This window comes from Geotrypetes seraphini, chromosome 8 (genome assembly GCF_902459505.1).
Source record: "Geotrypetes seraphini chromosome 8, aGeoSer1.1, whole genome shotgun sequence".
NCBI lineage: Eukaryota > Metazoa > Chordata > Amphibia > Gymnophiona > Dermophiidae > Geotrypetes > Geotrypetes seraphini.
The window spans coordinates 62,697,482-62,722,782 of record NC_047091.1 but is presented as its reverse complement, the minus strand read 5'-3'; the positions used below and the strand labels follow the sequence as shown (position 1 = coordinate 62,722,782).

General features: G+C 41.8%; 2 protein-coding genes across 6 annotated transcripts in view; one reads left to right on the top strand and one right to left on the bottom strand.

The window, feature by feature from the left end:
- Positions 1-3,824, bottom strand: part of LOC117365458 (tetraspanin-15-like) — a 151,319-nt gene extending 147,495 nt beyond the window's left edge. Inside the window, exons 1-2 of the mRNA XM_033955934.1 lie at positions 3,714-3,824; positions 581-766 (exon numbers count right to left, since the gene is read on the bottom strand). Of these exons, the coding sequence (XP_033811825.1) occupies positions 581-766; positions 3,714-3,824 (297 nt within the window). The remainder of the gene's footprint in view (positions 1-580; positions 767-3,713) is intronic.
- The window catches only part of MAP4K1 (mitogen-activated protein kinase kinase kinase kinase 1), a 176,053-nt gene continuing 154,555 nt past the window's right edge, over positions 3,804-25,301 (top strand). For 2 of the 5 annotated variants that reach the window (XM_033956543.1, XM_033956544.1), the window contains exon 1: positions 8,331-8,586. In XM_033956543.1, coding sequence (XP_033812434.1) covers positions 8,380-8,586 — 207 coding nt within the window. In that variant the 5' untranslated portion in view covers positions 8,331-8,379. Of the gene's footprint in view, positions 3,918-8,329; positions 8,587-25,301 lie in introns of those variants that run through there. The other 3 variants (XM_033956546.1, XM_033956545.1, XM_033956542.1) reach the window with 3 other exon arrangements.

The window sequence follows — 25,301 nt, the reverse complement described above, 5'->3', positions numbered from 1 at the left end:
ATTGAAAAATAGAAAGATCTTTAAGATGAGAGGGAACTTCCAAAAGGGAGGCAAAGATAGGCTCAAGAAAACTGCAATGGTGTAGAGACTAGTGAGGGGAACTCCGTAATAAACTTAGAGGTGTCATTCCAGCCTAAAAGCCTAGGTCCCCTTTTGCTATGGTCTAACAATATGCAAATGGTTCTGTTCAAAGAGGGGTCCTGGGTAACTTGCAAGTTTAGGCCAGCCTGATGATAATGTTTGCTTTGCATCCTTGAACTGACCTAGTTGCTCAGCGAATAACCTGCTGTTGTATCCATAAAGTACCAACTTGCAGGGGTAAGAGATGCTTTATTTACAGCAACTGCCTGTGTGTAGTTCTTTCAGGAAGTTGGCAGCAACTCAAGAGAAGGGCATAAATACGATCTTGTGACACCGGGTAAATGGATTTTAAAGGGTCCCATGAGTGACTTATCCCAAAATCTCAAAGGCTCCACAGCATGACTGGGAACAGAACCCATGCAAAAAAAATCCACAACCACAGTAAACAGAACACCTGATCCTAGGTTCAAGAGCATCATGCAATCTGCGGTATCCTTACCATTCGAAGGAGGAAGAGATTATCTCGAAGAGAACCCAGGACACCAATAAAGGAAACGACAAACATCAAGATGCCCAGCAGGATGAGAATAACAGCTGGGGCCAGAAAAGCCCCATGGAAGGTTTTGTACTTTTGTCGTTCCACTTCTGCGTAGATGCCAACAATGAGGATGAAAGCACCTATTAACTGCAAGGAGAAGGTCAGTAGTGCTGAGCCATACAAACTCATTCTGATAAAGTGCAGCCAAACCTGCAAACATAGGCAATTCCTCTTAACAACATTTTATTCTTGTACAATCTCACTTTATTCCGGGATCAGTGGGTTATTTCCATCTACCCGCCAGGACTTTGTAGGAAGCTTCAAACTTCAGAGACTTAAACCCCTCCCCCTCTTACCTCATCACTGTCCATGTAAGCACCAGTTTTCCTTCCTACAAGCCAGGCCGTAGGAGCTTGTCTTTCCTGCTCATGTTTTATTTTGTGTAATTTCAGTCTTTGCATTTGAAGTTATTGCCCTTGTGTGTACTGCAGAGGTTCCCTGTGGGGACATCCTTGACTTTGGAAAAAGTCTGCTTCTAGGGGGTTCCCTTGGACAGCCTGCACATCAGATCAGGGCTCAGGGACTATCCCTAAAATTTGTGGTTAGCATCTAAATCAAAGCCAGCTATATTGAGGGAGTTCTGGAGGCGGAGACACACGACCAATTAAGGGATGATATTCAGTCCTGAAGCCCCTGGGGGGACAACATAAAAGCAGTGGTGCCCCAGATGCAGTCCATAGAGAGTGCTCCAAACAAGGGCTGGTGTCATTGTCCACCTCCGGGAACTTCTGGCAGCGGCAGCATTCAGAATTCACTGCTTTGCTGGCTTCAGGCCTTCCTCTCTGTCGGTCTTGCCTTCGCAGAAACAGGAAGTAGGTGGGACTCGGCAGAGAGGAAGGCACAATGCTGGCAAGAGCAGCGAGTTCTGAATGTTGTGCTACAGACTGGGGTGAGGGTGACAAAGAGCAGGAGGGCGGGGGAATGCTGCACCTGATTGGGGAGAGGGAGGGAGGGAGAATGAAGACCAAGGAAGGAAGAGTAAAGAGAGATGCCAGACCATGGGAAAGGAAGTGAGAGAGGGACCAAATATATAGAATCCAAGGGTAAATGTCTCCTGAATCAATCAGCTGTGTTTTATAGAACTTGACTTTGGAAGTTCTTGTCCCTTGTTTGATTCTGAAATTTCTGATATTCAGATATCACTTCTGTTTTTCTCCTGATGATTGATTCATTATCTGTTCTGAGTTCTCTGGGGAGGACAGGATATAAAACCAATTAAATAAATAAATAAGATGGAAGGAAAGGAGATGCCAGACCAAGGAGAAAGGATGAAGGGAAATAAAAAAGAGGATATTCCAAGAGCATGGAGGGGAAAGGAGAAATGCCAGGTCATGGGGACAGGGTGGGGGAAAGGGAAGGGGACAGAGATGCCAGGAAGAGATGCCAGAATATGGAGGGGGAAGGAGAGGAGAGACATGCCAGACTATCCAGAAGGGAGGGAGGGAGGGAGGGAAAGGAAATAAAGGAGATGCCAGAGCATGAAAGGAGAGGGCAAGATGGAAGAAGAGATCCCAGAGTTCAGGGGAAGGGAAGAAGATGCCAGACCATGGGGTGAGTTGGCGTGGGAAAAAGGGAAGGAAAGGAGAAGAGACAAATGCCAGAGTATTACATTACATTAATGATTTTTATTTCACCATTTCCTTGCGGTTCAAGGCGGATTACATAAGAGGTTAACTGGACATTTCCAGAGGTGTTACAGAGTAGAGCGTGTTGCTTCAGGGGACTGTTAAGTTTGTCTTCATCGATTTCTTGAATAGCGGGGTTTTTATTTCTTTTCTGAAAGTTTTGTAGTCTGGGGTCGTGATCAATAGGTTGGAGAGTTGGTGGTCTAGTTTTGCTGAGGGAAGGAATGGAGACAGGGAAAAATGGAAAGGACAGAGAAAAAGGGCAGAAACTGGATGAGAAGTGAAGAGAAGATGAGGAAAGCAGAAACCAGAGATGACAAAAGGTAGAAAATTTTTTGTTGTTGTTTTATTATATAGTATTGTAGCTGTATTGATAAACATCTATCTATTGCTGAACATGGCATGATATTTGTATACCGTAATACCTTTCAGATCTTTGCAGTTAAACAAGTTTAAGAAGAAAAGGTAATCTTTTTATTGGACTAATTTTAATAGTTCTTTTACTAACGTTTGGAGATCAAAATCCCCTTCCTCAGGCAGTGGCATGCCGAGAGGGGAGGGGGTCCCCTGGGTGCAGCTCCTAGGAGGATGCTCCTCCAATTCCTTTGTGTGTGCGAGTGTGTGTGTTAAAAATAATAATAATAACTTTATTTTTGTATACCGCCATACCTGGAAGAGTTCTAGGCGGTTCACATCAATTAAACAAGGTTACAAGTGGTTTACATCAATTGAGCGGGGTTACAAGCAGTTCAATATCAAATTGATCAAAGTTGCCAGGGGGGGGTGAGGGAAGGATGTAAAGGGGAGAGGGGTTGTTTAGTTAGGAAGGGGAATTAGGATCCTGGTCTTGGAAGAGTCAGGTTTTGAGTAGTTTTCTAAAGCCGAGGTAGTTGGGGGCCTTGAGGGCCATTTGGGATAGCCATGGGTTTAGCTTAGTGGCTTGGAAGGCGAAGGCTTCATAATATACCCCAGGTACACCACTGCATAAAAGTTTGTCCTGGTAAACTGCTGAATTACTGAATATCGACTTAGGCGCTGTGTATTGCCTTTCAGCGCTATATAACAAGTGATAAATAGTTGTAGTAGGCGGCTGTGTGTTAGCTAGCTATTCAGGAGTCCACATAGGCCCCGGCTTTGAATACCCGGGATTAACGTCGCCGGCAGTGAACAAAACGCTCATCGCTCGACAGCAGAATATTAACCCCTCCCCCCCCAAGCGGAGTAATACAAACAGTTATGAGGTTTCATTTTCAAACTGATATGTCGCTTTTTCTGCAGTTTGCTATGGAACTTTGTGAGGCTTCGTGCTTTGAAAATGGCCACGCAAAACACAGTTCACACCTACTTAGGCGCACCTGTAAACAACCCACGTGGAGCGCATGGGCACGTGCGCTGGCTCCTGAACTCACCCAGAACACGGTGCAATAAGTGACGACAGTGAATTTGAAGAACAGGTAGGAGAACCGGTCGCAGAATCGGAAAATGACGCGGGCCCAGTTCGAGCCACTCCTTTCCGCCATCCTACCTATCCCCCCCGCAAGCAGAGAACACCCGACAGTATTATGCAGCCGCGCGCATAAGGTCGCCTCGCCCAATGGGATCTCAGCCCACAGGTATGTTTGGTGTCTTTCGTGGGGGCGCGAGCGACTCCCGCCGGTAGTCTCTCTGTGGAGTTGGGTATCTTTAAGCGCGCGGCCTGTATTGGTCTTCCACCGCTTCTTCAGATTATTCTACTCAGTTGCTTGGGATGTCAGGCTGCCAAGTTACTGCTATTTTTATTTAAAAACTATTATGTACATGTATGCATGGCATACAACTAAAACATATAACACTTCATAATATCTCACATTCTTGAGCACTTCCCATTGAGAGGTTCTTTTTGGCACGATTTACTTGATAAGGGGGGGGGGGGATCAATGTTCAAAACAAATTAACCAGCCAGATAAGGCTCCTGGGCATTTAAAATCACCTGTTCAGGAGGGCTAACTATACCAAGAGTGGGGCAGGGGGGTAGTCTGCCCTAGGTGTTGGGAGACTGGGGTGCCAGAGTGACCGTGGGTCTATGGGTCAGCCTGCGCATGGGCATTGGCTCTGCTGGTCCTTGCCCCCCTCTGACACCACTTCCAGTTCCGGGGGTGGGGGGACCAGCAGAGCGGATTCTCGCACACAGAGAATGCTCCGGCCAGATGAGGAGGTGCCTAACCTGCCAGGTATACCACTGGGGCTAACTGCTAATTTTCAGCATCACTGCACTGAAAACTAGCTGTTGGGGGGTTCTGAGGATTGAGTCAGCACTTGCCCAATTGTGTCGATATGTGGCACTTAAATGGTCAAGTGTGTGGCGCAGTGGTTGAAGCTACAGCCTCAGCACCCTGGGGTTGTGGGTTCAAGCCCTGCGCTGCTCCTTTGGGCAAATCACTTAATCCTCCATAGCCCCAGGAACATTAGATAGATTGTGAGCCCACCAGGACAGATAGGGAAAATGTTTGAGTATCTGATTGTAAAACCGCTTAGATAATCTTGATAGGCGATATATAAAAATCCTAATAATAAATAGGACTGCATAAAAGTTGGTTCTATATGTGGTAAACCATAGCCAGTTAAATGCTGAATATCACACTTAGCCAGCTATGTGTTAGCTGGCTCTGGAAGCCCCGAAATTCAGTGAGGTGCCCAAACATTTTATACCATGTTTTGATAAAATAATTCAAAATGATTTACAAAGCAAACATAACAACAAAATAAAAAGAATCAACCTTAAGCCTGGGCACATGGGGCTACAAGTAGTGGGAGGACAGAACATGCGCTACAGGAAGTTACACCATTTTGACCATGGAACTGCCATAGTGGGTGGGGATCACTAGTCCTGCCAAAGGCTCGTTTTTTAATGCAGTGTCTCTAGTAAAAAGAAACTGTGCTGTTATGTAGTCTTTATTTCTGAAAAAAATATTGCAAAAAGAAATAAATAAGCTGCATTTGATAAAGGAGGCAAAGTTATAAGCCAAGCCTAACATCTACGCCTAGTTTTGCATTGATGTAAACGGCTTTGTGAGCCTTTTTTGCTATCCTATATTTGATCCTATTGAGTGAGGATTATTGCACTTTGGTTGTTTCCATTTTTTCCCTCACCTGTTCATCTTTTAAACCTTTTTAGTGTTTACTAAGATCACTAGTCCTGCCCCAAAGAGGCCACTAGATTACCAGGGCTTCTAAGGTAGGCCCAAGGAGGACCTATGGATAGTGGAAGGACAGAACTAGTGATCTGAGAGGGGGAATTTTGGTTTTAGATTAAAAAGCACTGGCAATTTGGCAAACCCAAGCATGGCTGACTCCAGATTTCATGCTGGTTTTGGTAGCATAAATTAAATTGTCAGCCTCTATCAAAAACTACCCCCTATAATTATCCCACACCTAAAAATATACACTGCTCGCAGTTGTCACAACACACTGCAAATGCTGCCCCACCCTATAACTCATTGTCCAAACTCCCACACACATGCACGTAGTCATGTGAAAAAATTAGGACACTCTATGAAATATTCAGTTCTTTCTTAAGAAATGTTCACATATCGATGTCAAATATTTTTTATTTATCTCTGGAAAAGAAAGTGATGTAATTGCAGATAAACTACAAAAATTTCCTTGATTTACTCGTGAAACAAAAAGATATCCACAAAAATGTGTATTCTAACAGGAATAAATTAGGATACCCTAATAGCTAGTGTAACCCCCCCTTCATTGGGAGGGGGAAGGCCCATCATTCTCAGCACGCAGCCCTGTAGGCAGGAGGAGTCTTTGGAAGCTACTGGGGTCCGGGGATGTGGGAGATGGGTGTCCAGAAATGTGGGGGGATGTTGGGGAGGGTCTGGAGATATTGGAGTCCAGAAATGGGGGGGGAAACAGGGGGATATTGAGGGGCATGAGCGTTGAGTTAGTAACGCCACGGAGAAGGTCCATTGCCTTGATGCAACTGAAAAGTGGGAAGCAAAATGCCAGCTAGCTAGCGTCGGCACACAGGACCGGCAAAGATGGCAGGAGAACTGAGCCCGCAGTCAATTAACAGCGGAGTGTTTGTGGGTTTTTTATATTCTAAATAAGTGAGCAAAAATAAGCCTTTTTTAACACAATTAACATTCATGGACTTTGGACAGGAGGGGGTTTGGAGCCAGTGTGCTTGTTCAGTGGTACACTTACAACACATGGGGATCTGAGGCTCCTTCCCCTATAATCTAATTCTTTTTTTTATTTTATTAATTTTCAAACCTTCAATAGTATAATACAACAAATGTAACTTATAATTATATAATAAAGGCACATTCAACTTACACATATTCATAATCAACCATTTTCCCCCCCACCCACCCAATGATTATTCAGTAAAACACAGAAACATATATTACCGCAAAAAACTTACCCCATTCAAAATACTGATATATTCCCATCTACCCCAAGTGTAAATATTTAAAAATCAATTTATAGCAGAAATAACACCCCCCTCTTCCACCCTTCCCTGGATATGTACCAAAATAACAAAAATTGACTCACATTCAATAATCAATTATAATGAGGTAACATATGATGTCAATGGGCCCTATATCAATTTAGACATATTACCATGCCCCAAATTCTCAGCATTTATCCTTTCACATCTATAACTAGAGCAAAGACTTGCCCACCAGAACAAAAAATTTAAACGATCAGAATTCTTCCAGTTTCGGGTGATCATCTGGATGGCTATCCCAGTCATTATAAGGAAAATTTAAGAATTGTGAGACTACTGTTGGAAAGAAGCAATCTTCAAAACTTCCAAGCAGATTCATTAGATTATAAAAGAACACGATAGGGGTCAGTGCTGGGACCGCTGATTTTTAACATATTTATCAATGATCTAAAGATGGGAATAACTAGTTAGATAATTAAATTTGCTGATGACACAAAGTTGTTAAATCGCAAGAGGACCTTGGGAGACTGGGCATCAAATTAGCAGCTGACATTTAATGTAAGCAAGTGGCAAAATGATACATGTGGGAAAGAGCTATGTGATGCAGGGTTCCACATTAGGAATCACTGCCCAAGAAAAGAATCTATGTGTCATTGTTGAGGATATGTTGAAACTCTCACCGCAATGTGCGACGGTAGCTAAGAAAGCAAATAGAATGTTAGGAATTATCAGGAAAGAATGGAAATGGATGAGAATGTTATTACACCCTTGTATCGCTCTATGGTATGGCTGCACCTCGAATACTGTGTGCAATTCTGGTCGCTGTACTTCAAAAAAGATATAGAGGAATTAGAAAAGGTACAGTGAAGGGAAACAAACATGATAAAAGGGATGGGATGACTTCCCTATGAGGAAAGGCTAAAGCAGCTGGGGCTCTTCAGCTTGGAGAAGAAACAGCTCAAGGGTGATATGATAAGAGGTCTATAAAATACTGAGTGGAGTGGAAAGGGTAGATGTGAATAACTTGTTTACTCTTTCCAAAAATACAAGGACTAGGGGACATGCGATAAAGCTACTAAGTGGTAGATTTAAAACAAACTGTAGAAATAATTGCTTCACACAATATATGATTAAACTCTGAAATTTGTTGCCAGAGAATGTGGTGAAATCAGTTAGCTTAGCAGGGTTTAAAAAGGGTTTGGATAATTTCCTAAAAGATAAGTCATATGCCATTATTGAATGGATAAGTAGTAGAAGTAGCAAGTGGCTTTGAAAATTGCTCTCAGACTGTATCTTAGGATTTCTCACAGTACAGATGTAGTCCAAGGTTACTGTGGATGGGCTGACTGGATGGGCCATTTGGCCTTTATCTGCCATCATGTTTCTCTGTTTCTTACCTAAACAAGCAGAGCCAATTAAAGGCAGAATAGAAACGAGGAGTTTTTTGTCTGTGAGTGTTGCATTATTGCTTCAGGAGTTCTAAAAGAAAACACTGATCAGCAGTGTGTAGAAATCACCCACCACGTCTAGAGGGCTCTCTTTCTGTGCAAAATAAAGTTTCACACTGAAAACAGGAAATAAGAAGAAAAAAAAAAGTGTGAGGTTTTATCAGCAAATAGTGATTGCTCAGAGAGATGCAGTGGCTATCACGGACGCTTCTACAATCCACACACCCACACATGTACACACAGGCTCACAGGCAGCCTGCAGGGAAGCTGGGGCTAAGCAGGAACATGGGCACACAGGACAGGCCTGATTTGGATATTTCCTCCAGAAATCCTCAGGAGGACTTTGAACTGCTCCAGAAGGTTGGAGGAGGCACCTACGGAGATGTTTACAAGGTGAGTGCTGTGTAACTGCGCCAAGAAACATTGCTAATGAGATGCAGATTTGTGTATCATCAGTGTAGCCTTCTTTTAATACCCTCTACAACACTGTGGGGGTGGGAGGGAATACTATTTTTTTATTTTTATAAATCCCCAGGATCACTGCCCAGTTCTTTTCTCACTTGGTGAAAACAAACTCCTTCTTGGCTCTGGCATGGGAATAAGAAGCAGATCCATAAATAAGCTCCTACCAGTTACCATCTTCCTGAAGACAGACTCCGATTGATATTGTAGGAACTTAGCTATTTTGTGGGGGTTTTTTTACATTTCCAGAATCACAGACAGTTTATATGTCACAATTCAACCATTTTTAGTGAGTGGAACTCTCCTACTTGTATTTGATATTCTTAATGTGAAACTGTGCCTGGCATGTTCTTCTGGGAAACAGTGCCTGAAAGAAGAAGTAAGGGAGAAAAGGTGGAGGACAGTCGCTGGTGTTGTGTAAATAGCAAGTGCCAAGTATTGCTGTCTCATGATCGCTCAGCTCAAGAGTTTTGCTTTTCCTTATGGATCCAAGGTGGTGGTCACTCACTGGATGCTAATCAGTTAGTCCTTCCCTTCCCTAGAGCCTGCTAATAATCCACTATTCAGTGTTCTTTTTCTTAAGACCTTGACTGTGAAATGACTTACCTCGTTCGATCAGAGGTTTTATGGTGTTCCAGGCTTTTAAAAAGGCATTGAAAACTCAATTTTTTAACTGGCCTATATTTGATATTCCTGAGGACCTTTTATTGGACCCCTGTATAGGGATTTTATTTAAATTTGGGGGGGGGAGGGAGGGTTGACTGTTGGATAGTGTTCTCGTATCTATCCTTTTAATTAAGAATTGGGAGTTCCTTTCTGTCCTTTAATCTTAGATTATACACTGCCTTGACCTTTTTTGGAAATGTGGTATTATAAAAATAGCCGCCTCATCGTGATATTTGAATAAGTTATCTATATATCTTTCTGTGGATTTTTAGGCAGTCTGTCCAGGTTTGATTGCTGAACATAGCATGATGTTTGTGTACTTTTCAGATCTTTGCAGTTAAACAAGTTTAAGAAGAGCTGAACATAAAAAAAAACAGACAACTGTCGTTAGCCCTCCTTATAAGTTTATCCTATAAACGCATGATCAATTAACATTTATAATTATATATAATGAGCCTCATTACAAAAATGTGGCATGCTAGTGAAAAACTAAACACAGATTTGAAATCAGCATGAAAAATACTACAAAACCCACCCAACATTAACTCTGGTGAAAATGATGTGTTGACCTGTGTCATTTAATAAACTACTCAGCATAGATAATTGGCATGCTGTGGTGGCACTAATTAGAAGTTACGTGCTTAAATTTCTAGGTGCATTCTATAAAGTGCACATAAATTCTAATGCATAAATCTCAGAAGGGGGCATAGTCATGGGAGGAGCATGGGCAGATCATGGACGTTCCTAAAAATTAGGTGCACTGTTATAGAATATGTTTAATTTGCGCACAACTTAGGCATAGCTATTTAGGTCTGGTTTTCATTGGCCTAAATAGTAGTCACATGTATAGGCTTAAGCGTGATTCTATATATGGCGAGTGCCTTTTATAGAATGGCGCTAAGTGCCATTCCGATCGTTACTGATTTTTTAAGCACCCTATGTAGAATTGGGGGTAAATGATAGGAATGCTCCTTATGCATTCCATTTATACAGATTAAAAGCCCAATATTTTATAGATTTACCAGGTCGGAAAAGGGATGTCCACATTGGAATGTTCAAAATTTGCAACCTATTTTACAAAAGGCTCATTTTCTAAAATACATATACAACCATGTGAGAAACATGGAGCTGGCAACACATACAGCAGGAACAACTATTAAACAAAGAAATAAATTCATAATCAAGAGGTGTGTCACTGAAGGCTTTGCACATTGTAAGTAGTAGCACCTACACATGTATGTGGCAGAAACATTTCATGTCAAAGCATTTTTGTTTTTGCTTTTATCTCTGAGAGTGGTTAAAGTGAACAGGATGAAGGCAAGATATAATTAGTATGCAGTAGCATTCGTTTCTTGTTAGTTTATGGGTATGATTTTATTGTGTGGACTGTAATCCGCCTAGGTTGTAGGTAGATTAGAAAATTTTAAAATAAATATATACAGTACATGTAAATGCCAGGTTTTACAGGTTTGGACATCTAAGAGGCATCAATTAAAGAGTTAAGTAACAAAACACAAATGCTTAACCTTTTCTAGTGGCTTTTGATCACCACAGATGTAAACAGAATTCACCCCTCAATCCCTCCTCCAAAGCTTAGGTCCATACGAGCTGATACTCATGCTTAACAGCGAAGGTGTAAACGCTGACATGCACATGGTTAAAAAGTAGATGTGTATTGGCATTGCAAAATAGGAAATGCAGGCAAACTTTTCCGATTCACCCACAACAAACCTTCAAATCTCTACACACTGTGGCTTTTCTAAATTTGCAACTTCCTTGCCTAGGGCCACTTTCATATGCAGATCTGTTATTTTCATGTGGAAATGTTGCAAATTCCTACTAATTGACCTCCAAAATTGTTCCCATAATGGCTGCTGATTGTCTCTGCTCGCTGTGTAACTTTCAACTACACCCTTGGCCCTTCCTCAACCGATGTAGATAAATTTTGGCCACATCTACACTGGCAGGAAAGTTTAATATAAGCCATGGACTTTTGTGGTCAGTACCCGATACTGACTGCAGAAATGCTTTTCAATATTGACTAGATTGTATGTAAGCGAATTACAATCAACACACACAATAAAATCATACCCATAAATATTGCCAGGCCAATATTCAGTAAACAGAAATAATTTGAAATATCTAATCTAGATGTTTCCTCCCTGGAATAATGGGGTCGGAGAGCCTCTTTTCTTATACAAGCTCTACTTATAGTTTATATGTCATCAAGATATGTGGACTCCTGAGGAAGCCTAATATTGCCGAAACACGGACCATGTCGGGTTCTGTTATTCCATCACACATCGCCTATAATTGACTAAAGTTGCATTGCTTTTATTGGACTTGTTTGGACTTTTATAATACAAACCTTTTGCCATATTTCTTCTGCCTACATCCAGGTTCTGTGTATTTTTTGTTCCACTGTCTTTTTGGTTGCTCTCCTGGGTATGTGGAACAGTTGTTTTTACTTTTTTTTTTGATTGCATGATCTAGATATTTAAAATTATTCCTAAGTACAGGGGAGGGGGGGAGGTTGGTTTATATTTTGAAATGGCTCTTTATGTTTAAGTCTCCGTGAAAGAACCACGCAGATGACTTTCTCTTATCTGTCACATTTTGCCTGGTTGTGGTATTGTATTTTGTATTCTGTTTATAAAAATTTTTATAAATAAAAAAAATATATAAAATATTCCTATATTCAGAGGTGCAATATGTATATGGTGCCATTTGGACAGGTCGTAGAAGTAGGAAGTGATATATAAAGGTCAGTCTGTCTCAAGTTTCACCTGTATTTTAGAACAGAATCTGCAGACATAAATGCCCCCTTTATCAAGCTGTGTTAGGGATTTTTATTGCTGGTCGCTGTGGTAAAAGTTCCAACACTCGTGAGCATCTGAGCGGCTGCTGATTTAAAAAACCCTAATGCGGCTTAATAAAAGGAGTTAGAGTTTGTTCTAAAATATAGAGAAATGGATGTTTGTACTCTGGGTGTGTGTAGTATAAATATCAATTTTTTAAAAAACATATAGAAGATAGACATGTAATAAGCCAACATTTAACCAGTTATGTTTGCAATCTTAGAAACAAAACCAGTTATGTTCCTGATGCCGTCACTGACTTGTGAATTTTGCCAGTTTGGCATTTGGGGGTGGGGAACAAAAACGTGAAGAATTAAGGGAGCAACCCCTCTAATCCCTATATGAGCTGCATTGTGGAGCGGTGCTTCAATATTGGGTTTTCAGTCTCTAGGGATAGGTAGCTTCCCTAGAGTCCTACAGAGTTTTACTGTCCCTCACTATTGAAAATGTGATAGTGAAAAGCACCTCTTTCCCCCTCCCCCCCTATCACCACACTGGCCGGATTGTAAGTAGAGAATTCCTGCTCATCTTAGAGGGAACAGCATCCCTCTTAACTTGTCACGCTCTTTGTTCAGCTCAAAATGTCCAGGCTTCACCCCTTTTCCATTTGTATTACATGCATATCTTGGCTTTGCAAAATGGGAACTTAGATGTTTGCACAAAACAAGCGTTTAAGTCCTGGTTTATGCACCTATCAAACCCAAAAAGGGTTTGTAAAATGAAGGCTATAGATAGTACTACTGGCTATCCTACTGTAAGTTATGTACCAAATCATAAGGCCTCTTCTATTAAACTGTGCTAGCAGTTTCTAGCGCGGGGAGACGCATTGAATGGCCCGTGCTGCTCCTGACGCTCGTAGAGTTGCTATGAGCATCGGGAGCAGCATGGGCCATTCAGCACGGGCCATTCTCTAAAACTGCTAAAAACTGCTAGCGCAGCTTAATAGAAGAGGGGGTTAGTTATGCACCAAATCATAGGGCTTCTACATATAGAGCTAGATTCAGGAAATGGCATGCAAATTTGGGCACTGGGAAAAATCGGTGCTTAGGGCCAGATTCTGTATAGGTTGCCTAGTGACGCCTAACTTTGGAATCTGCATGAAACTTTTTTTTTTTAATTAGCATGGTAATTGACCATGTCAGTTTTCAGCCAATCCACGTTTAGGACACCTTGCAACACCTATGTCGAGGCACCTAGTGATATATAACGATGTCTACCTGAAAAGTAGGCACGGATAGGGGTGGAGAATTGGCGTAGTAAACTTAGGCATCGCTAGGTGTGCGAGATAGGTGCCAGTAAATTAGGCCAGATAAAACCTGGCCTAATGTATCGGCCCTACCTCTAGAACACTTAGTGACATCTAAGTCTGCTTAGGCTTCGCTAGGTGTCTTAAGAGTTCCACGCGGAACTCTTAATTGGTAATTTAATGTTTTTGTTTTTGATTGGCTGAAAATTCACAAGGTCAATTATCACTACGTCAAAACTGAGCGGATGCCGTTGAAAGCAAACCGTTTTATTCACATAGACCTGCAATAAAATATAACGGGTTGTTTGGGTTCCCTGGAGAAGGAAGCGAAAAGTGGTCCGCATCAGGACCCTTGAGATCATTTTAAGATAAGTGCTCCTTTTTTCGACTGATATCAATAATAATAATAATATAATAATTTTATTTTGTATACCACCATACCCAGGGAGTTCTAGGCGGTTTACAACAGTTAGTTGAAATACAAACAATGTGGTTGAAATTGAAGAACATAACAGCGTAATCATAAAGTCAAACTAGTTATACGTTTACAATTTAAGTGAGGGAAAAGACTATATACAGTACATACGGTAAGCATATACATTGAATTTAAGAGGAGGAAACAAATACATATAAGCTATAAGGGAGGAGCAAACAAGCTTAAAGGGAAGGGAAGTGGATGAGTACGATAAGGAAGAGGAGGAGTACGTTAAGGATTTGGTCTGATAGACAAACTCAAAAAAAAAAAAAAAGAGAAAACATTTTTCACATATTGCGACGATTGGGTTGCGAGTCCTTCAATTCTATTCCCCAACGGACGCCAAGTCTCTGAGCAAATGTTATGAATGGACAATATAAGTTCTTTATGTGTATGTTGAGAGCTTCAAAGCTTCAAAGCTTTAGAGGATTACTAGTTCACACCAATTAAGCTAATTTTAAAAAAAGTTGTGCATGGATTCTAAGGTTAAGTGTCGCTAGGCGTCCTTGATTAGGGCGCCCAGCAGCGCTTAATGTACGTGTCATATACAGAGTCTGACCCTTAATGCCATTCTATAAGGGGCACTCTGAGAGGAGTGCCCTGTATTAGACTAGCACGTAGCGCCAATTTCCACAACTAAAAGAAGGTGCCAGGTGTAAATCCCGGTGCACAAGTTGGACACACATCCCCCAGTTCTGCGCATAACCTTTGGGAATGTCCGCGACTCTCCCATGGCTGTTAATGTGCTTGGTTTTTTTGATTGATTGATTGATTTTCAAGTTAAATACAAAGTATAAACTTTGAAGAAAAACAAAGTAAAATACAACCAATTTCCACATTGGATATTGAAATATCTAACAAAAGAAAAATAAAGTACACCATATAGTCCTCAAACTGGCTGAGGGACAAAGATGCTGATCCTCCAGGGAAAGGAAAAACACAAATAATACAATAAATTTCAGCTGAAATCGAGCAAACACCCTTCAACTTCTACTTCTAACTGACTTGATTCTTAATCTAGATTTCCTTGGGCTGCAAATGAAATCCTCTTTCCTTCTAGAAAAAAAACGGAGCTGAACTGGGTCATAAAATATATATCCAACATCTTGATAGGAAATAAAACATTTGCATAGGAACCTCAATTGAAATATGGCTCCTAAAGAAATAATTTTATCACGATAAACTAGAAATTCCTTTCTCCTAGCTTGAGTCCATTTTGAAACATCTGGGAAGATGTATGTTCTTTAACCTAAATAGGAAATTTGTTAATGTGCTTGTTAACCAATGAAGTTGTGCACACATTTCAGAACTGTAACCAAATTTTGGCATGCAAATTTGGGCAACCTTTATGGAATCCGGGATAGACCACCCTGAATAGCAGAACTAGCATTCTAATTCTATTATCGTGCAGGCACATTACCGCACTTACCCCTAGACTCTATAATAATCCAAAATACTGCAGTCAAAATCATTCATAATGGAAAAAAATTTGATCATGTCACTCCCTTCCTGATCGATTCACATTGGCTTCCCATTAACCAACGAATAACCTATAAAATTTTGCTTTCAGTATTTAAAACACTATCCACCAACGAACCTCAATTTATAGATCGGCTACTCATTCCTTACAACACGACATGTTCTCTCCGATCTGCATCTCAGGGACTGCTAACGATTCCTTCTCTGAAAATTATCGGAACCAGACGTCACGATATATATTCTGTAATGGCCCCTCTAACCTGGAACACCTTGCCCTTACATATAAGAGAAGTTAAAGATCTCAATAAATTCAAAAATAATTTAAAAACATTTTTATTCAGAGATGCTTTTAATGTTTAAATAATTCATCTTATTTAATACTTAATGTTTAAATAATTTATTTTTATTAATTCCAATCCCATTCCTCATGTTTTTTCCCTATTTGTTTTTCTTTTCTTCATAATTATGATAAATATTAACATTGTAACTTTTCTCTCTTACTTTCCATTCCCTTATGTATCATATCAGTTTGTTTTGTCTGTTTGTTTTTAACCCACTTTAATGATGTACAATGAAGTCTTGATCTATCTCATATTTTAATGTTACTATGTTATAAGCGATTTATCAAATTTTAATAAACTTGAAACTTGAACTTGAAACTTGAAATGGTATCTAAATTTGGGTGCCCACAATTGCACATGATCCTAAGAGCCCACATATAAATTAATTAATTAATACTTGGTTGTTAACAATCAATTATTGATGTTAATTGGCTCTAATTTGGATTTCCCCAGGTCTGGCCATGTGCAATTCTATACCAAACCAAACCCAAATCCTTTCACAGGAGGGGCATTACAAAGAATTACAAATAAGGTTTCAGTTGGTATTAATTCCATGCCCATACTTGGGTGCTGGAATACATACTAAGCGTGATTCTATAAAAAGCACTCAACCCTGAGCACTCTTTATAGAATAGCACTGAGCATGAATTTACTGTCTTCCCACACTCTTTCCCATCATGCTTCCCCTGCTGCAGACACTCTTTCCCACTATGTCTCCCGTGCATGCTCCCTATTCCCCATGTAACTCTTCAGATCTTTGCCAGCAGCAAGCAGCATCTTCTACCTGCTGCTCGGGCAAACTTTAGCTCTCCTTCTGATGTCATTTCCTGGTCTTGCGACCAGGAAGTGATGTCAGAAGGAGAGCTGAGACCAGCATGAACAGCAGGGAGGAGATACTGCTGGCTACCAGTGAAGATTCGAAGAGGTGCGTAGAGGGGAGAAGTGCCTGCGAGCCCGCCAAGATGATGCCCAAGGTGTTCCACCTCTGCCCCCTCGCTACGCCACTGCTTTTTGGCACCATTTACTGAATCTGGTCCTTAGTTTGCAAAATTGCATGCATAGGCTATAGAATGTAGGCAGTTGTACGTGCAATATGATCGGTAAATTAGGTTCTATTTGGCATTAACTGTCAACTGTGATAATTTGAGCTAATTGGTGCTAATAGGCACAAATTTGCAGTTACATACGTAACTGCACTTTACTGCTGTTCTATAAGCTTAACACTCAAAATCTATAATGTAACTGCAAGGGGGTGTGCACATGGTATGGGGCATGCAAAGCAGAGAAGGAAAATTGAATAGTGCAACACAATCGGCTTAGCAAGGGAAAAGCACATAGACCTCAAGAATTGGTGTGAAGTAAACAGCCTTTATTCAAGGACCCTGAGCTGGGCAGATCGCAATTGAGAGCTTGTATGCCACATATATGCTATTTTCCAACATAGTCTTAACATTCTCTCAAGCGAATACATATTAGATCACAAATGATTGAAATCTTTGGAACAATAACCGCAGCTGACCCCTGAAACAAGCATTTTGCTGAAACCCAGCCCATGTCAGGTCCTTGATTAAAGGCTTTTACGTCACATCAATGACTGAGGCCTATGCTACTGCCTCCTCCCACTCCGCCCCTCGCCACATGCGCGCCCTCCCTTCCCCATACCTCTAGTTGTTCACCGCCACAAGCAACAACTTTAACGTGCTCCTTGTGACCCTCGATGTCTCTCTGACATCTCTTCTGGGTTCCGCACATAGGAAGTGACGTCGGCGGGAGAGATGATGGGGTTGCGACGAGCACGTTGAAGTTCTTGTTACTTGCAGAGGTGGACTAGAGTTATGGGGGAAGGGAAGGGGGGCGTGCATGTGGCCAGGGTGATGGGGGAAGGAGTGGGGAGGGGCGGAGGCGAGGGGGGTGTTACCACCCCAGGCGTCTCTCACCCTCACTACACCACTGGGTGTGCCGGTTTGAAGGGCCTTCTGGGTAAGGGTGAGAATTTCAAATTGTATCCTCTGTTCAATGGGTAATCAATGGATCTTCCTAAGTAGAGGCCCTGCTGAATCTCTCCGTTTAGCATGGCAAAGTACAGTAATTACACTCTCTGATATTTTGTAGGGTCTGAAGTCGTTTGAACTCAGCTTTTGGAAGTCCTGCATAAATTACATTGCAGTAGTTAATGCGGGAATGGTACAATGTATGCAAAGGGACATTCATGTATAGGGGCAAAATATAGGGGCTTATACATTAATTTCTATATATTTTTGGCCACACTTCTGGAATGCCATAACCCTGTCCTCTCCACTTTATATGTAACATTATACATATCACTGAATATATCTAGAACCCTATATTTATCTCAGCTCCCGATGTGCCCTTAAGTCAGAGCTGACTCCTAGTGACCAGACAAGGAAGACCTCTGTACCCAAGAAGGCAGATCTAAGCAGGGGTTCTCAACCATGTGCTTGGGTCACACGTAACTGGTCAGGTTTTCAGGATATCCACAATTAATATTCATAAGATAGATTTGCAAACAGAGAAGGTAGTCCATGCCTCTTTATTGTGGGTATCCTGAAAATCTGACTGGCTAGATGTGTCCTGAGGCTTGGGTTGAGAGCCCCTGCCTTAGAGCCATCATAAGAAAATAAGCATTCTCTAATACAGTAGTTCTCCTTCCTGTCCTGGGGGGACAGCCTGCCCAGTTGAGTTTTCAGGATATCTATAATTAGGGTTGTCAGATTTCCTCTAAAGAAAAAGAAAGCGTACACCTGGCACCACCCCGTTCCATCCCCAGCCCGTTCTGCCTCCAGCTCTGCCCATTTTGCTTCAGCCCTGCCTCCGCCCCACCCCCAGCCAAATCTGTCTCCTTCCCAGAGGACTGGAGGCCTTCTGCACATGCGCAGATGTCAACAAAATGATATCACGTCCATGCGCAAGTGTGTATGACATCATTGCGTCAATATCTGCACATGCGCAGAGAGCCTCCAGACAGCCCTGAGCTCAGGGACTTCCAAAACCTGGACAAACTGCTTGGTTTTGGAAATCCCTCCGGGCACCTAGACAGTCTTTTTTTAAAAAGAGATCACGTCTGAGTTTTCCCCGACGTCTGGTAACCCTATCTATCATGAATAGACATGATATGGTTTTTCATATATGTGACCATCCCTTGGAAAAGCTGACTAAAGTCTGTAGAGTTTGAATTTTGTTTGAGCAAACAATTTCTAATACAACAGTCCATATTCCATCCTTTTATTTAAAAAAATTTATCAGTCACCTGCTCCTAGCTTAAACAGTAACTTTTTCAGACTGTTTATGGACCCATGATATGAAAAATTATCCATTTCCAACATTTTGGATCTGAGACTTTAGTCACCTTTTCCCAGAGATTATCCCATATTGGAAGCTGTGCGTTCAATTCTATCTCATGCACGTTTATAGTTTTTAAACATACTTGGTACACCAGCTTTCTAAAACAAATCAAAGTGGTTTTCAAATTCAAAACAGCAAAATAAAAAAGAATGCCGACATTAGAAATGACATTAGACCCTGATGAGTTTTTCCTTATAATCCAGCTAAGTGCATTTAGAGTTTCCAGTGTTAACCTGAATGCAAAAGTTTTTTTGAATTGAGTGTATACAGTGTTCCAATTAAGAGATATTTACACAGTTAAAATATTTTTACTACCTTTGAGCTGGACTCGCTTTTAACATTGATTAAGCGATGATTGGAAGATAAACTCTTTTCCTAAGAGGGGGTTACCTCTCCCTCTTCAGAGTTTTATTTCTCTGAGCTGAGTTTTTGTACAGCGGGCCCTCCTCTTTGGTTGTGTTAGTTACAGAGTCAGTCTGTCTCCTTTCACAGTTTAGTACTTTTTCTGACTCTTTAGTTACCTTGTCCCTGCTGAAGTGGAGACATTAGAAATGAAGCATATAACAATCACGCCAAAGAGCATACAACCATTCTGCAATTCAGAAATTAGAGAACTGCTCCATGTTCATGGTGGATGTCCCAAAACCTGACTAGCGGTCCCTGAGAATTGGGTCCAGAACTAGTATTTGAGGCCAGTGGTTGTGGTGGAAAACACACTGTAGATCAGTGGTCTTCTCTAATTTTTTTAAGTTGGAGCTATTCTGGATCCAAATGAGCTGAAGGAGAGCTGCCAAATATCTTCCCATGCAGGGCTGCCACACTGCTGAGCGGTGTATGTTGTCAACATTTACCCTACCAACCCCGCATTAAACTTTTTATTGCAGGGTGTTCTCAAGAATGCAAGCTTTTCCAAATGTTTTCTTTTTGTTTATTGAGAAATGCCTTGTCCTTCAAGCACGCAACTTTTCCTCCTTATCCGCTTTCTGCTTTCAGTCATGAGCTTGATTAGAGAGGCAAACAGTAGCAGAAAAAATTATGAGGGCTGCCTCGGAGATCTCCAAGGGCCGCATTTGGTCCCCAGAACTTGCATTGCTGTATATCATCTCTTCATCTGCTTCATTGGTTGACGCTGACTTTCGTACAATATGAGGTCTTGCTGAGGCCAACTCTCAAGCCCTAAAATGTACTCGTCAGTGGAAAGAAGCATAACTTTGATGGATCTTCCTTTGTAATTTTAGCTTTGTTCTTGGTGAGCTGTGGTGCCGGGGATTTGGTGTTACTCTCCTTTCTACCGTTTTTTCTCCTTGGTATTAGACACCCAGTTCTTGAGAGCACCCAACACTTTTCAGGCTTACTACCTCCATTGTATGCAAATTGTTCTCATGCATATTCAATAGGGGTTTCCTAAAAGCCTGACCTGCTGATAGCTCTCAAGGACTGGGACTGAATACCACTGTTTCATCTATTTCCTCAGTGAGTGGTGGTGCTGGAAAAGAGCTGCTAAGTTACCTAATTCTAGGCTAGAGGCATTTTGATAAGTCCTGGTTTTGAACTTCCATCCCAAAACTGTGTGGGATTTGTAGTTCCTGATTTTGATTACTGAAATCAGGGCTTCAGATCCCACAATGCACCAGGATGACATTAACAGAAATCTAGAACAGTCTCAAAATCTCCCTCTTGGAACTGGGTAGCTTGGCATCTCTGATACAGTGGCTTCATTCCACAGTCCATTGGTTGAATTTCAGATCCAAACGTGACATTTATTTCATATCCAGATTACTTGTGCTGACTCCTGCTTTATTTTGAAACACAAAAAATGGGGGTATGTAAAATCCACAAAAATAAGTCCACAAACAGAAAGAGTACCGGGATGGACTGCAAGAAGGATGCAAGATGAAAATACTCACAAAGTTTTTTAAACATAAGAACATAAGAATTGCTGCTGCTGGGTCAGACCAGCGGTGCATCGTGCCCAATAGTCCGCTCCCACGGTGGCCCCCAGGTCAAAGACCAGTACCCTAACTGAGACCAGCCCTACCTGTGTACGTTCCGGTTCAGCAGGAACTTGTCTAATTTTGTCTTGAATCCCTGGAGGGTGTTTTCCCCTATAACAGCCTCTGGAAGAGCGTTCCAGTTTTCCACCACTCTCTGGGTGAAGTAGAACTTCCTTACGTTTGTACTAAAGCTCTGCACGGGAACGAGGATCGCGGGAATCCCATGGGGGTCCCGCAGGAATTCCCCCTAACCCACGGGACTCCCATGGGGACCCCCCTCTGGCCCATGGGACTCTCACAGGGACCCCCCTCAAACCAACGGGACTCCCACGGGGATGGAAGGCTATGGAAGCAGGGTTCATCCATATAATATAATGGACACGTCAGCCTTAGTAAAAGAGGGGGTTTATAAGTTAATTACCTGAACAGAAAACAAAAAAAGGGTTCCACCAAAGAGATTCCACAAGGAAAACAGCAGCGCACAAAAGAAACTGTGGAATTGATGATCCTGTCAGAAGTAATTGCTGATTTTTATGAGGACGGGTGGGGATGGAGGTAATTCCTTGCGGGGACGGGTGGGGACGGAGAGGATACTGACGGGGACAGGTGGGGATGGAGAGGATCCTGGCGGGGACGGAGAGGATCCTGGTAGGGACGGGGATGGGTGGGATTTCTGTCCCCGCGCAACTCTCTAGTGTGTACAGAATCTATCCCCTTTTAACTTTAGAGAGTGCCCTCTATTCCCTTCAGTATCTTGAATGTTTCTATAATGTCCCATTTCAGTCTCCTCTTTTCAAGGGAAAAGAGCTCAGTTTCTCTAATCTCTCGCTGTTCGGCAACTCCTCCAGCCCCTTAACCATTTTAGTCGCTCTTCTCTGGACCCTTTTGAGTAGTACTGTGTCCTTCTTCATGTATAGCGACCAGTGCTGGACGCAGTATTCCAGGTGAGGGCATACCGTGGCCCGGTACAGTGGCATGATAACCTTCTCCGATCTGTTCATGATCCCCTTCTTAATCATTTCCAGTCCAAGTATTGTCCATTTACCCCCACTCTTTGTTTCCTAACCACCAGCCAGTTTTTAATCCATGTGAATATTTCACCCTCGATTCCATGGCTCGCAATTTTTCAAAGTAGTCATTCATGCAGAATCTTGTTGAACGCCTTCTGAAAATCCAGATATACAATGTCGACTGGGTCACCCTTGTCTATCCGCCTGTTTACTCCCTTGAAGAAGTGCAGCAAGTTCGTCAAGCAAGATCTTTCTTTGCTGAAGCCATACTGGCTGGTCCTCATCAGATCGTGTCCGTCAAGGTGCTCAATGATGCAGTCCTTTATCAGTGCCTCTACCATCTTTCCCGGTACCGAGGTCAGACCCACTGGTCTGTAGTTTCCCGGATCACCCCTCAAATCTTTCTTGAAGATCGGCGTAACATTTGCCAGCTTCCAGTCTTCCGGAATCCTTCCCAATTTGATCTACAGATTGGCTATTCGTTGAAGCAGTTCAGCTTTCAGTTTTCAGCTTTCATTTCCTTGATTACCCTTGGATGGATGCCATTCGGTCCCGGGGATTTATCATTTTTAAGCCTATCAATCTGCCTGCAAACCTCTTCTAGACTGACCGTCAACCCTGTCAGTTTCCTGTCTTCGTTTCCCGCGTATAGCTTGTCGGCTTCCGGTATGTTGTGTATATCCTCTTCAGTAAACACAGATGCAAAAAATGTGTTCAGTTTGTTGGCGATGGCTTTGTTCTCCTTTAGCACTCCCTTTATTCCATGGTCATCCAATGGCCCCACTGCTTCCTTCATGGGTCATTTCTCCTTAATATAATGAAAAAACGGCTTGAAGTTTTTGCCTCCTTGGCTATTTTAAAAATATATGAAACATAAGGGATAAAACATCGAAGAGGACCCAACACGGTCCGTGTTTTGGTGGTATGCCTTCCTCAGGAGTCTATATGGCTTGATTGCTTATGCGAAGATAGAATAAAACCAAAATAGCTTTTTGACGCTTTTGCCACTGCTCCAGAACCTAGTATTGAATTAATAGGGTATATCACGGATGTTTGGAATCTCAGTATTGTAATATTAGAAAGTGCTGCAAGGCAGGAATGAGGTGCATTGGCAGAGGCAGAAGGGGGCATGTCTCAGTACTGGAATAGCAGAGAGAGCTGCAAGGCAGGAGTGCGGTGCACTAGCAGAATTATGGATAAGGGTCTCAGTGATGGAACTATAGCTGATGACTTTCAAAATATTCATACTCAATGCGCTGTGTAACTGTAAAGTATGACTTTGCACATGTTATTGAGGATCTCCACATTGATTTTATTATGAACTAGATATAAAGTAAAGGCTGGAAACCTTTAATAGAAAGGAGGAGTTTATTAACTAAAGCTAAAGAAGCAGAAAATCCCCAATGTGGGTTTGTGAGTGCGAGGCAGCAGGCCGTGAACCATGCTCTCTCATCACTGCAGCTTCCTGTGGCTGCACTTTGCAGGTGCAGAGATCTGATGGGGTGTCAGTTTACAGCTCATTTCCTGCACAAATGTAACTGTTATAAATGTTTTCTGGGTCTCATTCAGCTCCATCAGCATCTGCATTGCTGGAACCCCTTCCTGGGATGCAGATTCCCTCATTGCTACCTACACATAGGCACTCCAAACATGGGAGAGACCCAATGTAAGCACAGGAAACCCCCCCCCCCAATCAATTGCATAAGGCGCTTAAAGCAAGTTGTATCCAATCGTACTTGAATCCAGCTTTAACTTGGCAAAATACATGAAGTGTGAATCTAACAAGATAAGATAATTTCTCAGCATTTTGGGTAAAATCCAAGGGAACAATTTTCAGCTGGCAGTGGTCAGCATTTCTTTAACTGCCGGCCTCCGTTGGCTGAAATAGACAGGGATGTTCAATGTCAGCTTTAGCCAGTAACTGGCACTAAGGGCCTGATTCTATAAATGACGCCTAACTGTGTCTAACTTCTAGGCGCCGGTCAGCGCAGTTGCCAATCAACCGCTAGGCACCGCTTATAGAATCACACTTAGCGGTGCCTAGGTGTGCTTGCAGTGCTTAGGCGCCTTAGAGGTAGGTTCAGTGGCGTAGCGAGGCCAGTATCCTGCTTCCAACAGTGGTTAACCCAAGAAATGAGTACCTGGCAACATTCCAAAGAGCAAAACATATTTTATGCTACTTATGCTAGGAATAAGCAGTGGATTTCCCCACATGCATCTTAATAATGACTTATGGACTTCTCTATTAGGAAGTTATCCAAACTTTTTTAAAACCCTACTAATCTAACTGCTTTCACCACATTCTCCGGTAATGAATTCCAGAGTTTAATTGCCTGCTTAACTAATGCTGAATATTAACCCAAATAGCCTGAACTGTGGCCCTTTGATTGATATTTTCATCCTGCACATCATGGGGAAGGGTTAATGCCCTATCCAGCTAACCCCCCCTGCAAACATGATGCTGTTAATGACCATTGCTAATAGAAATATTAAAAATTAAAGAAAAGGAGAGGGTTAAGAAGTACTGATCTCAAGGATTATTATGGTGAAGGCAGTGTTTCTCAACTCAGTCCTGGGACACACCTAGCAAGTCAGGTTTTCAGGATACCACAATGAATATACATGAGGTAAATTTGCAGACAGTGGAGCAGGGCATTCAGATTTATCTCCTGCATAGTCAGTGTGGGTATCCTGAAAATCTGATTGACTAGGTGTGTCACGAGGACAGGACTGAAAACCTCTGAGTGAAGGAGAAGATTGCAACTCGACAGAAAAAGAGGAGTCTTCCTTTGCCCAGCACAGCGAGAAGCAAAACAAAAGAAAGGCAAAGTCGATGTCACAATACAACACAAGGAATTTTATTTAAGTTCCTTTGGGAAGTCCATCCCCTATCACTTTTGTTTTAGATTTTAAGTTTATCTTAGTATATGGTTTCAGGATAATCTTATCTATATTTAGGCCTTTTTCAAGACTACCTGAAATAGAGATACCACTGTAATATCCTGTTTTCATGTATGTTATCCTTGTTTTAATATTTTTCAAGACCTCCTTTGACCATGATTTATATTTACCACATTTTTCCTTATGTATACTAATTATGCTTCTGTACTTTAGATGTTTTTAATATATTTTGTTTGTGTTAATCTTTTATGATTTGTTTATCATATTCTGTATGTTTTATCATTTTAATAATTGTTTTATTTTAGTTTAGTGT